Raw genomic sequence first — 12539 nt, forward strand, 5'->3', positions numbered from 1 at the left:
CCCACGCGCGCAACGGCCTGTCCAACAAGGAGGAGCACGCGGCCTACGACGTGCTGCGCGCGGCCTCCGAGGGCCCCCCGGACGCGCTGCGCGTGATCGGCACGAGCGGGGAAGCCCTCAAGGTGTACAGGTGCGAACACTGCCGCGTGCTCTTCCTGGACCACGTCATGTACACCATCCACATGGGCTGCCACGGCTTCCGAGACCCCTTCGAGTGCAACATGTGCGGCTACCACAGCCAGGACCGCTACGAGTTCTCGTCCCACATCACGCGCGGGGAGCACCGCTTCCACATGAGCTAAACCTGGACTGTGCGAGCCCGAGGGAAGAGCATCCGCGCCCTGCACGCACCCCTGGGCAGGCAGCCGGGGCTGGACTGGACCGCTGTGCTTTGTCCTCTAGGTGGTCCTTCGTTTTGTTCTGAGTTGGTTGATTTTCTTTTGAGAACAGGACGTTTTTCTTGTTAGATGCGGGGTTCCATTTGGAGCCCCCGGAATGCTCTCTTACTAGACGATTCTGTAGACCGCAGGCTGAAATCCCCTCCCCTGTTGCTTCCTAGAAATCGCCAGCCTCCAAGTAATAGGTCATGTTCGGAGAGAACTGTATAGAAACAGGCGGAAGCCCGGAAAGGAATGAGCTGGTTCCGTGCTGAGCGTGGTTTGGCGCACCAGATGGGGTTTGCAGGGTCCCAGGAGCCCTGCTCACAGCCCCTGCACTGTGGCCGTGACCGTGACCCTGGGGTGAAATGCCCTCCTCTCAGGGCCGGAAACTGCGTGCATCGGCACCGACAGGCCACAGGTTCCAAAGGAAGAAAATTATTCTAAGTCAAATTCTGCACACTGCCGGGAAAAGTAACTATTGGGCGGAGGGAGGGGAGGGCTTGCAGAGCCTTTCGGATTCATTCTCCCTTTCCAAACCTTGTCATGACGTTGCCCAGCCCAGAAGCCTCCAGAGGCCTGTTGTCCCATGGAATGAACTCTATTTCCGTGGGGCACCTGGGCCCACTGTTCTCTGCTCTCTCATCTCCTAAGGGCCCCCAGAGTCTGTCACTACATTGTTAACACCAGCCCTGAAATTTAGACGTTCATTCTTTTTGAAATGTTCAGATGATAAAATCCCTCAGAAACCAAACCTGATTTCTAAATTCCACACTCATGTCTGGTTCTGTTCTCCTTCCTGCCCGGTTCCGCCTGTGACCAGAAGCCTATTTTCCCGCAGAAAGTCTGTCCTAAACTTCATTTAATGTTGTGTTGTAGCTCCAACCAGGGGTTCTTATTGTGGGTATATTTCTCTCCCTGCCTTCTGTGTATAGTATTCTCATTTTAATATCCATTAAAGGATTCAGAATGACCATTTTCAGGTCAGGGAAATTTGGCAGGTGAAGTCCAGAGGCTGCTGCTCACACACAGCACCTGTTTCTTTGAAATCACACTTTCAAACCATCTGACACGTTTTTCCCCCAAGGGCAGACCTGCATCCTTGTGTCCACCTAGGCGGGGTGCACCTGTCTGACTGGGGGCGTGTCCAGGACGCAAGGTCCAGCTGGACAGAGGGAGGTGGCCCTGGAGGTGAACACTGCTCATGCCCTCAAAGGCCCACAGAGACGTCCACGGGTTCCAATCCTAACCTGGAAAGCAATAGGATAGGTGCATGCTATCGTTAAGAACATTCGTCTCAACCACCTGGCAGGAAGGGCATAGAGTTTCCAGTATTTTTCATCACCAAAAATGTGCAAGGAACATAAGGAAACAGCAAAAATTGTGCACAAGCATCTCTGCATTTCAGCCAACTCCAGAGATCCTGAGCCCAACACTCTTGACATTTGGGGCTGGATACTGGGTTGCAGGGAATTTCCCCAGGCATCCTAGGCTGTTTAACAGCATGAGGTCAACCCCTGGGTTGGGAAGATCCCATGGAGGAGGGAATGGCAACCCACTCCAGTATTCTTGCCTAGAGAATCCCATGGACAGAGGAGCCTGGTGGGCTACAGTCCATGTGGTCACAAAGAGTTGGACACGACTGAGTGACTATCACTTCACTGGTCCCTTACCCAACAAATGCCAGTAGACCCCCCAGTTGACAACCAGAAATGTCCCTGGGAATAAAAAGGTGTCCCTAGTGGAGAACCACTGCTCTAATGGAATTGTAAGCCAATCAAGGGTCTGGAAGCCTTCCAGAGATGAAAGCCCTGCCACGAATGTCCCCAGTCAGCACTCTCAAGTGTGACTCCTGTTCCTTTGGATTCATTTTAATTCTCTCAATGAACTGTCCCCCACCTTCAGTCTTCAGAAGCTTACCTTCCCAAGTGCACTTGAATATTGTGGAAAGGGTGGCAACCTAGCATCCTTGAGTCATGGGATTCTTTGCTTACGGAACTGTGTGACGTTTTGAACCTGGAAATAGGCAAACTTGTAGTAACTTGGTCAGTGACACACTGAGGCACTGGGTGAGGGGCAGAGGGGGACTCTGGGCTGTGGACAGCATTCGTTCAACATGAAGTTGTAAGACAGATCCACCTTATCCCCCTGCATGCATATTCAGGGTGAGAGACTGCTCGTATGTCCACTTTGCAGGCCAGTTTCACCTGCCGCATCTGTTCCACGGGGCCCATTGGCTGGACAGAGCTATCTTTTCCCCTGTGGCTTCAGATGGACCTCAACCCACCACTGTAGATAGTGGCTGAGGAGTTGTTTTCCCCAGGACTTTCCCCTCCCTCTCTCCGCCTTTGGTAGCCAATATAACCTTATTTACACACCTTTTGTTGTGGTTTTCTAATGTAATACCATTTTCTCTGAAACTATTGTATTTAAAGTAAGGTTTCATTAATGCCAACAAGTAATGAAATTATGCTTGAAAGGTGGCCATGTTCTGTACCCAAAGCTGTTGACGTTTTCCTTTTAGCTGGTAAAAGTAGCATTTTGCATGACCTTACCCCGTTTCACTCTGTGGTTTGTTCGGCTACTGATGATGTGAGTGTGTGTCTCGGGGACAACTGTGGAGGCACTAGGCTTCATGCACTCTCGTTGTTGAAAATAAATATCAACCAAAGGAGGGGCACCAGGAGCAGGTGGATTCTGTTGATCGAGAGAAGTCCCTGCTTGGCATTCTGGCCCATCCTGGTCACCCAGCTCCCCTCCACTCAGAACACCTGGACCCTATTCCTCACCCCGGTCTTCCTGCATCACGTATCTTAGAGTGTGGGCTTGTCCTTGCAGAAAAGACATTACAAAGAATCATGTTACTATCGCTGTGTCACCCAAGGGCGTGTCCCAGCACCTAGCATTTCAGATACCAGCACGTTTCACTTCCAGTTCAGAATCAACCAAAAATGAGATCTCAGACTCTTCGTCAAGAAAGACAGCTATCTCTCAATGCAATGTGAGTTCTTTTTTGTTTTTTTTCTATTTTTGTGCCTTTCCTTGTTTTGTTTTGTTTTCAGTGGGACTTTCTTAGCATCATCTTCTTGCCAAAACAAAAGCAAGATGCCATGGACTGCTGTAGACCAGTGGTGAAGTAAATCTATTTCTCTCGTGCACTTATGTTCCAGCAATAATGAAGGGGCAGCGCTACTCGAAATCCAGATCTCTCTCCTTCAATTGAGTGTTTTTTTTGTTTGTTTGTTTTACTTTAAAAGAAACCAAAATTAGACTTATTTAAGATATACAGACATCAGAAATTAAAGGGGAAAAAGGCACATGTGCTGTTGGTGCCATAGCATTCACTGTGAACAAGTGTGACCAGAAATGAATATGCAATCTTGTTTCCAATACTTTCTAATACACTTTTTTACAATGTTGTGTGTGGTGACTGTTCAGGGTTCAGTTTATGTGTATCTATCTAATACATCTTTAGGTGTGCAGCTGCCATTCTGGCAGATACTTGTACAGGACTGTAAATGAGAAAATGCAGTTGTATTTCCAATCTGCCTCTATGATGATGTTAAATTATTTCTGTTTTGCTGTGAACAGGGGCGTGGCCTTGGAGGAATAGAGTATCCTTTTGTACACATTTTCAAATGCTTACTCTGTGGTGATAGAACTAATAAATGCAGTGAATACTCTGTCTGCCTCATGCTGTGAAGCCCACGCTGGTCTTGAGAGAATCACCGTGTAGACCTGCCACCTGCTACAGACTCCCTCCTAGTTGGAGGAGGAAGATGGGCTTGGGGGCGGGTACAAGACAAGGTGGGATCATCTGTGATCATATGCATTCGCCATTGCTGCTGGTTCATCAGTTCACTTCGGCAGGCTGAGCACCTCCTTTTCAAGCTGTGCTGGGCTTGGAGTACTTGTGGGTTGGAGGGTGAGTGGAGGTCGTGGGCAATATAACACATGTTCCCCAGCTCTTCTTAGAGCAGTGCTTAATGCCATGTGCAGCGATGGGCGGCAGGGGGGGAGCATAGAGGCGAGGGCTGACCGCAGTGGCCACCCTGAGGGCAGTCTCCCTGTTGAGCTGCATGTTTAGGGCAGGGCGCGCAGGGCTGGGAGGTCTCAACTCTGTCTGTCACAGATGCGCACTGCTCGAGACGCTCGGTGGTTAAAACCCTCTGGCCCTTTGGGAGAACCAGCCAGACACGGTGTGGGCTCAAGTCTAGTAAATAAGATGAAGTGATCAAGTTTACACGGTTCAACATTTGATCCAAATGGGGTGAAACTTGAATGAAATCCACAGACTGTTCAGTTTCACATCAGGCTTTGGCATCAGGGGCTTTTCGTAAGTGTCAGTGGCCGGGGCAGCATCCTTCAAAGAAGTTTTCGGCACCCTTAAGTTACTGCACTGAATGAACGCATGGCTTAGAGAGAGGTAATGACACAACCATTGCCAGATCCGCTGTTTCACAGTTACATCCTGTTATTTCTCAGTGGTCACGGATTCAAGAAATAAAGGGTGTCTGCATTAACTCAGAAATGACCTAGGCTCAATTTAAGGCAGAAAAGTGACTCCAAAGCGGTGGTGGTGGGGGGCTGGGTCTGTTTGTGAGAGTGAGGAATGTGTTTGTGTGTACCTTACCAAGGCTAATGAGTGTGTCTAGAAGCGGGCGTCTTTGGTGACTCAGATGGTAAAGAATCTGCCTGCAACACAGGAGACCTGGGTTCAATCCCTGGGTTGGGAAGATCCCTTGGAGAAGGAAATGGCAACCCAATCCAGTATTCTTTCCTGGAGAATTCCACAGACAGAGGAGCCTGGTGGGGGGTTGCAAACTGAACTGAACGACCAACACTCAACTAGAAGAGATCTGAGGAGGGCAGTGGCCTGCCCTCATCTCTCAAGCTCATCAACTGAGCTTGGGAAGGGGTTGAGGAGCAATCCATCCTGGAACCCAAGACGTGGTAACAAGTGAGGGTGAAGTTCAAAACCCTCACTTTAAGAGCATTCCACAGGATGATAGACTTCGTTTCTTGGTTTTCACTACCTTTTATATTATTGAAGTCATGCTAAGAATGATTATCCTCAGCATCTTTTTGGTGCTGTAAGCCATTAAGCTTCCTCTGGTCCCCTTGCAAGCCCTCAGTGAGTCAGGGGTGCACCCACCCCATGTGCCCAACCTGGTGAGCCCCACTCTGGGAATTCAGCCCTGGAGGGTGTTTCCTTCATGGTAATGAGCAGAGGTGATGGTGAGGAGCAGAACAGCTCACATTCACGCCTGGGAGGGGCAAGAGTCAGGAACAGTCTGCCTGGTCAGCCCCAGGACGACTGCAACTGCTTCCAGGTGGATGCACCAAGATTTAAAGAGCCTGGTTGCCTGCACAGAGGGCCTGGAAGATGCTGAGTGAAGGAAGCGAGGTGTGGCTACAGTTGTCAGACAGACACTGTTCCCTGCACACCTGGAACAGCCTGGCATGTTCTGGACAGCTCCCCCTCTGCTGTTCCCCCTGGGGCAGCTCTGGCAGTTTCCTGAGTGCAGTTTTTTATCCTCCCTTAAGACAGCTGCTCATCCAATTTAATTCCTGATGAGTGCTGTAAATTTACAAAACATGCTGTGTTTTATATATTAGTGTGAAATCTGAGGAGCTAAACATCAGAATTGGGGGCTCAGGTGCCAACGATTTCTGATCACATTTCCAATTAATTGGTCATATTTTCTATCAAAATAAAACATCTTGGAGGTTTTGTGACTCCTTGGTGAAGTTCTGCATTTTCCCTAAAAGTACGTGCACTCTAAGGAACAGGATTGCTCAGCTGTTGCCAAAAGTCTCGTTTTTTTCATATGGCCAGCCTCTCAACTCCAAATCCTGAGCAGGGCTCGAAACAGCCATCTAGGAGCTAGGCAATCAGTACAAGACTTGGAAGAAGTGCTCAGACCACCAAGGCAGGGGTCCCCTGTTGCTCAGAAGCCCAGGCATCACTCTGAACCCCACTGGTCTTTCTCTGCACTGGAACCCAGAGAGCAGCCCAGCACAGCTGCCAGGCAGGGCTGGAGCTCAGGTGCTGCCGACACAGCCTGGATCTTTTCTGCATTCCCCAAGAGCCTGGCCCTTGTGACCTCTGACGAGGGGGAAATGGAGCCACTCGGCTCCTAGAATAGCACTTCTGCCTCATGGCCAGGCTCCCATCCTCCCATTGGCCTCTTCCAGCATTAACCCAAATTCCCAGCTCCCAGCTCAGGACCACCTCCAGATTTCCTCACCCACACCACCTTCCCCGGGCCCTGGGGCATCCAGAAATCCCCCATGACCCTGGTTCTCAAATGCAGCTCAGAATCACCTGGCTGGTTCTCATAAATGGAGTTTCCAGAGACCCACTCCTGACCTTTCTGGAGCAGGAGGTCTGGGTGGAGTCTACCTGCCTAATATGGGACCAGTTCCTCAAGTCCAGATGAGCTGACCCCACCCACCTGGTCCCCATCAAGGCAGATACAACCTTAACCCTCTCCTCCAGCCCTGCCACCTCCCTCTCTTTTTTGACAGAGGAAGAAACTTAATAGTTGATTATTAACGAAATAAATAATTATTCAAAATTAATAATGTCTCTCTCTTCCCCTCTTAAATGTAAAACAGCTCATGCACGTGTGCTAAGTCACTTCAGTCATGTCTGACTCTGCGATCTTATGGACTGCAGCCTGCCAGGCTCCTCTGTCCATGGGATTCTCCAGGCAAGAATACTGGAGTGGGTTTGCCATGACAAGAGAGTCAGACAGTGGAAAACCAAAATACTAGCTGTGCTACCTGTGAAACCTAGATTAGAGGAACCAGCTTCAGTGCCTGACCACAGTGGGCTTGCTGACTCCAGGCAGACTTGCCCCGACGGATGCAGGTAGGATTTAAACTCAGGCACCACCTGAGGGGGCTGAGCCCTCGCCCTGCAGGAAAGGGGAGGGGGAGCAGAACCCTCATCCTGCAGGCAGCAGAGCCCAGGAAAGCAAGAGAAAGCAAGCTCAGTTCCTGTAGCCAGAGGAGTGTGAAGAGGAGAGAAGCAGGTGCAGGGGAGCCACCGGAGGCAGAGAAGAGAGTGGCATAATGAGAAGCAGGCGAGCGACGAGAGGAGCCGGCAGGAGGCCTGGCAAGGGGGGAAAGGCATAACCTTCCAGCAGTGGGGCTGCAGAGGACTTGACTCTCTCTCACTGGGGTGTGGTCTCCAGGAGCAGGGTTTTTTTTTTTTATCCTGCCATATCTTCAGTGTCAAGAAGAATTACTTGGCACATAGTAGGTGCTTGCTACGGTCTGCATGTTTGTGTCTCCACAGAAATCATATGTGGAAATCCTGCCTCCCAAAGGTACTTGGAGTTGGACGTTTGGCAGGTGACTGAGTCATCAGGATGGAGTCCTCATTGTGGGATTGCTTCGTACTAAGTCACTTCAGTCATGTCCGACTCTTTAAAACCCCATGGACTGTAGCCCGCCAGGTTCCTCTGTCCATGGGATTCTCCAGGCAAGAATACTGGAATATGTTCCCACGCCCTCCTCCAGGGCATCTTCCCAATCCGGGGATGGAACCCACATCTCAGGTCTCCTGTGTTGGCAGGTGGGTTCTTTGCCACTAGCGCCACCTTCTGGGATTGGTGTCCTAATAAAGAGGCTTCCAGGAGCTCCCTCAGCCCTTGTCTCCTGTGAGGACAGTGAGAAATCCACCACTGGGAGAGGCCCTCACCTGGCCCTGACTTCAAGACTTCCAGCTTCCGGAACTGCAGGAAATGAACTTCTGTTGTTCACAAGCCACCTGGTATCTGGCGTTTTGTGACAGCAACCGGCAGACTGAGATGCGGGTCAGTAAACATGGACGGGTGTAATTGTCTACTGAAGATGACTGAGATGATTGTGTGCGGAGCACTTGTGAGGTGCTGACCCCAGATCTCAGGTCCTGTGTGAGCGGTTAGTGAGGGGTAGGGGCAGCGTGGGCTGGGCAGAGGGATTGAGCAGGGAAGCTGGGGAGGCACTGGGTGACGAGAATGGGTCAGCTGTGAAGACAGGTCACAGTTTGAGAGTCAGGTGGTCAAGAGCGAGAAATCAGGATGGACCCAGGAGGTGCCCGAGGGCAGAGTGAGCTTGGAGGTCGGCAGAGCACTGTTCCCACGGAGAAGAGGGCCATGGTCCCAGCGCCGGAGCCCGGCGCCCAAACTCCCTCCACGAAGGAGAGGCCGAAAAGCAGGCCCAGTAAAGCAGCTGAGACCAGGAGCGGGCTGTGAAGAAGCTGCCAGCTGAGCACCCGGACACTGGCCGTGGCAGTTGGCGGGGGGCCCGGGGAGGGAGATGCAGGAGGCGGGGATGGGCTGGGGACCCCTGAGGCTGATGCTGGCAGGAAGGAAATGGGGAACTTGGTGCAGCCCGGACCTCAGGCCTCAGCTGGGACCAGATGCTTCAAAACATGCCAAGTTCTGGGCTGTATTTTCCTAAGGAGGAAGGTGAAAACCTCAGTGTGAAGTCCCCTCGCTTTTTCCGCTTTTTGGCAAAGCCAAGGACAGGAACAAGGCATGATCCCTGTGTGATGTCTCCTCCGGGCACCCCCCACCCTGCTCCCCCAGCATAGGCCGCCCGCGCCCCCTCCCTGGCAGCGGGGTGCTGCGCCGGCCCAGCAGGTGTGCTGTGGCTACGGGGATCACAGGACGGGAAGCAGATGCGGCCCCCGCAGTCCCCAGGCACAACTGGAGGCTGGCCGCTTGGGGAGGAGATTTGCATAACAAGGATAATTTGGTACCAAAGCTGTCCCCTGAAGTGAACTGCCTGGATCTCGGTGCAGTTGACAAATTTCACTTCTTCTTTCCCATGTTTTGTCAAACCAACTAGATGTGACGTTGAGTGTGTGAATTGTCCAAAGATACTTTCTTTCTCCCTGCATGATTCCGGCCTCCCTCCCTCTCCTCTGCCTGATCCAGGGCCTCCCGTGCACACTCCCAGGGTCTCTGGCCCCGAAGGCAGCGCAGCAGTGCCTGCCCCACTCAAAGCCTTGCTCCCTCTCGGAGGGACGCCACGGCGGGACTCCAGGCCTCTGGGCACCTTGCCTCTGCTCCCCGCACCTGCCGCTGTGTCCCCGTCAGCTTCCTCCCTCCTGCTTCCTGTGGGCAAGGGCGGGCCGAGGCCCCACCGTGAGGAGGGCGTGTGGTCTCGGGCCCTTGGTTTGATTCCCCTTTCAGGGCCCTCCTCCCTCCTGGGCACTACCCTTCACAAAACCCGTTTGGCTTCCCTGCTCACACCCAGATCCCACTCCTTAAAGCATCATGATTCATTGAAGCTGCCTTTATACCATCCTACAGGAAAACAATCATATGTGTTACTGTTCAAAAATAAAATAGGTACAGTATATTCTTGAGAGGCTCCCCTGGTGGCTCAGTGGTAAAGAAACCACCGGCAGTATAGGAGCTGCAGGTTTGATCCCTGGGTTGGGAAGATCCCCTGGAGGAGGGCATGGCAACCCACCCCAGTATTCTTGCCTGGAGAATCCCATGGACAGAGGAGCCTGGCGGGCTACAGTCCATGGGGTCACAGAAGAGTCAGACTCGACTTAGTGGCTGAACAACAACCATGTGCTTGAGGGTCTGTGCCAACCCCAGGAGCCTTGGAGTCAGGGGTCCTAGTTTGGGGTCCTTGCCGATGTCATCTAGTCTGATCAGGACCTGATTCTCTGCATCGCTCCAGGCTCCTCCTGACCTTGGGCAGCCTGACACCATGATGAGCCCACAGGCCCTGGAATGCTCCCCAAGCCATGCCAGCTGCTGAGCTAGGCATGTAACAAGGCTGAACCTTTGTTCTTAACTAATCTTTGGAGCTGTCTCAAGGCCAGATCTCCAGGCTTCCTAGCTGTCTAAGTCTGTCTCAGGCCTCACATGGTGCTCCGTTAAGTGGCTGCCTCCTCCACTGAACTATGAGGCAGAGGTCTTGCCTCAGCATCCCCAAACTTCCATTCCAAGCTCGGGGTCAGGCCCCAGAGGGCACATGGCATATGGGATGGACACTTGTCCCCTGCTCCTTGGGGTCTGTGAAGTCTTATCCCACCGAGATGATGGCCTGGACCCCCCCAGCCCAGGGCTCTTCCTCCTGAATCCCACCCCCCCCATCTTTCCACATGCTTCAGGGCCAGCATCGTCTCCCCAGAGAAAGACAGGAGGCAATGGGACACAGGCCTCAGGCTCCCGAGGTCTCCAGGAGGGCCCTCTCCTGTGGGTCCTGGCGGTCAGGCCCTGGCAGGGCGCCGCATCCAGAGGATAGGCTGGGCAGTCCTGGGGGACACAGCTGATGGGGAGGAGGGGGGTAGAGACTGGTAGCAAGGCTCCACCGGACACAGCTAGTCTGAGCCAGAGGCAGAGAGAGAGGAGACAGGAACCTGTTTACAAAACAATTAAAACTAGAGAAGTCAGGACAAGTGGAAGACAGTGAAAACAAGCAAACAAAAGGGGGTAAGAAGAGAAAATAGTAACGAGTGTGGTGGCTTCCATTCCAGCTGTATCAGTCTTCATTTTAAACATCATTGGTCTAAATGCACCACTGGAAACATAGACACTGTCAGAGTGGATCTACAGACAAGACCCAGCTACACATCATCCATGAAGAAGTCACTTTAAATGTAAGACATGTGGGGCTTCCCTGGTAGCTCAGACTGTACAGATCCTGCCTGCAATGCAGGAGACACAGGAAATGTAGGTTTGATCCCTGGGTCAGGAAGATTTCCTGGAGAAGGAAATGGCAACCCACTCCAGTATTCTTGCCTGGACAATTCCACGGACAGAGGAGCCTGGCAGGCTAAAGTCCATAGGGTTGCAAAAAGTTGGATGCCACTCAACAACTGAGCATGCATAGATTGAAGAGATGAAGAAGGACACCCTTTGCTAATACCAGTCAGGAGAAAGCAGGAGTTGTTGTAAGTTTAGACACAGCAGACTTCAGAGCCAGGGAGGTTATCCAGGATAGAGGGACTTCACCTGATGACAAAGGGGTCCGTTCTCTGGGAGAACATAGCAATTCTTAACGTGCATGTGCCTAACAATGGAGCACCCAAACATGCCCTAGAACCACAAGAAGAGACAGATGAACCCACTCACTGTTGCACACATCAGCCCCTTCCATCAGAAACAGATCCCACAGACAGAAAACCAGGAAGGACAGACTTGAGTGGAAAGGCAGAAGGAGGTATTTGGGTGAAGAAGGTTGGCCCAGGGAAATTTGGGCCAGAGGGATGGTGAGCACCAGCCCACCAGAGGCCTGAACCTGGAAACAAGTTTGGGACAGTCATGCCATTAACAGACTTTATGTTTCTGGGCTCCAAAGTCACTGCAGATGGTGACTGCAGCCATGAAATTAAAAGACGCTTGCTCCTTGGAAGGAAAGCTATGACAAACCTAGAGGGACTATTAAAAGGCAGAGACATCACTTTGCTGACAAAGGTTCATATAGTCAAAGCTGTGGTTTTTCCAGTAGTCATGTACAGATGTGAGAGTTGGACCATAAAGAAGGCTGAGCATCAAAGAATTGATGCTTTTGAACTGTGGTGCTGGAGAAGACTCCTAAGAGTCCCTTGGAAGTAGAGATAAAACCAGTAAATCCTAAAGGAAATCAATCCTGATTATTCACTGGAAGGACTGATGCTGAAGCTGAAGCTCCAATTCTTTGGCCACCTGATGGTAAGAGCCAGCTCACTGGAAAAGGCCCTAATGCTGGGAAAGATTGAGGGGAGGAAGAGAAGGGGGTGACAGAGGATGAGATGGTTGGACACCATCACTGATTCAATGGACATGAATTTGAGCAAACTCCGGGAGATGGTGAAGGACAGGGAAGCCTGTCATGCTGCAGTCCGTGGGGTCACAAAGAGTCAGACACATTGAACAACAACAATGCCATTGATTTTAGCCAGGGGGTCCCAGGAGGGCTTTGGGGGTTCTGCAGCTTCTGTGGTCCTGAGGGCCAGCCACCCGGGGGTCCAGCAGGAAGAGCGGCATCCACACTAAGCTGGAGAAGGGCCTTCTCAGCATCAAGGCTAAGCAAGGGCCTGGGGGAAGAAGCAGGAAATGAGACCCCATCCTGGTCCTGGAACACCCGGCCATCAAGGGACAGCCGGGCTTTTAGAGGAAGGGTGGGGATGGGAGTGAACAGCCGCTTCAGGTAGTGAAACCA

General features: G+C 51.9%; 1 protein-coding gene across 1 annotated transcript in view; it reads left to right on the forward strand.

Moving 5' to 3' along the window:
• The window catches only part of IKZF1 (IKAROS family zinc finger 1 (Ikaros)), a 99353-nt gene extending 95293 nt beyond the window's left edge, over positions 1–4060 (forward strand). The window contains exon 10 of the mRNA XM_010831054.1: positions 3–4060. Coding sequence (XP_010829356.1) covers positions 3–302 — 300 coding nt within the window. The 3' untranslated portion in view covers positions 303–4060. The remainder of the gene's footprint in view (positions 1–2) is intronic.
• The last annotated feature ends 8479 nt before the right edge of the window (positions 4061–12539 follow it).

The sequence above is a fragment of the Bison bison genome, unplaced genomic scaffold, assembly GCF_000754665.1.
Source record: "Bison bison bison isolate TAMUID 2011002044 unplaced genomic scaffold, Bison_UMD1.0 scf7180017864522, whole genome shotgun sequence".
Lineage (NCBI taxonomy): Eukaryota > Metazoa > Chordata > Mammalia > Artiodactyla > Bovidae > Bison > Bison bison.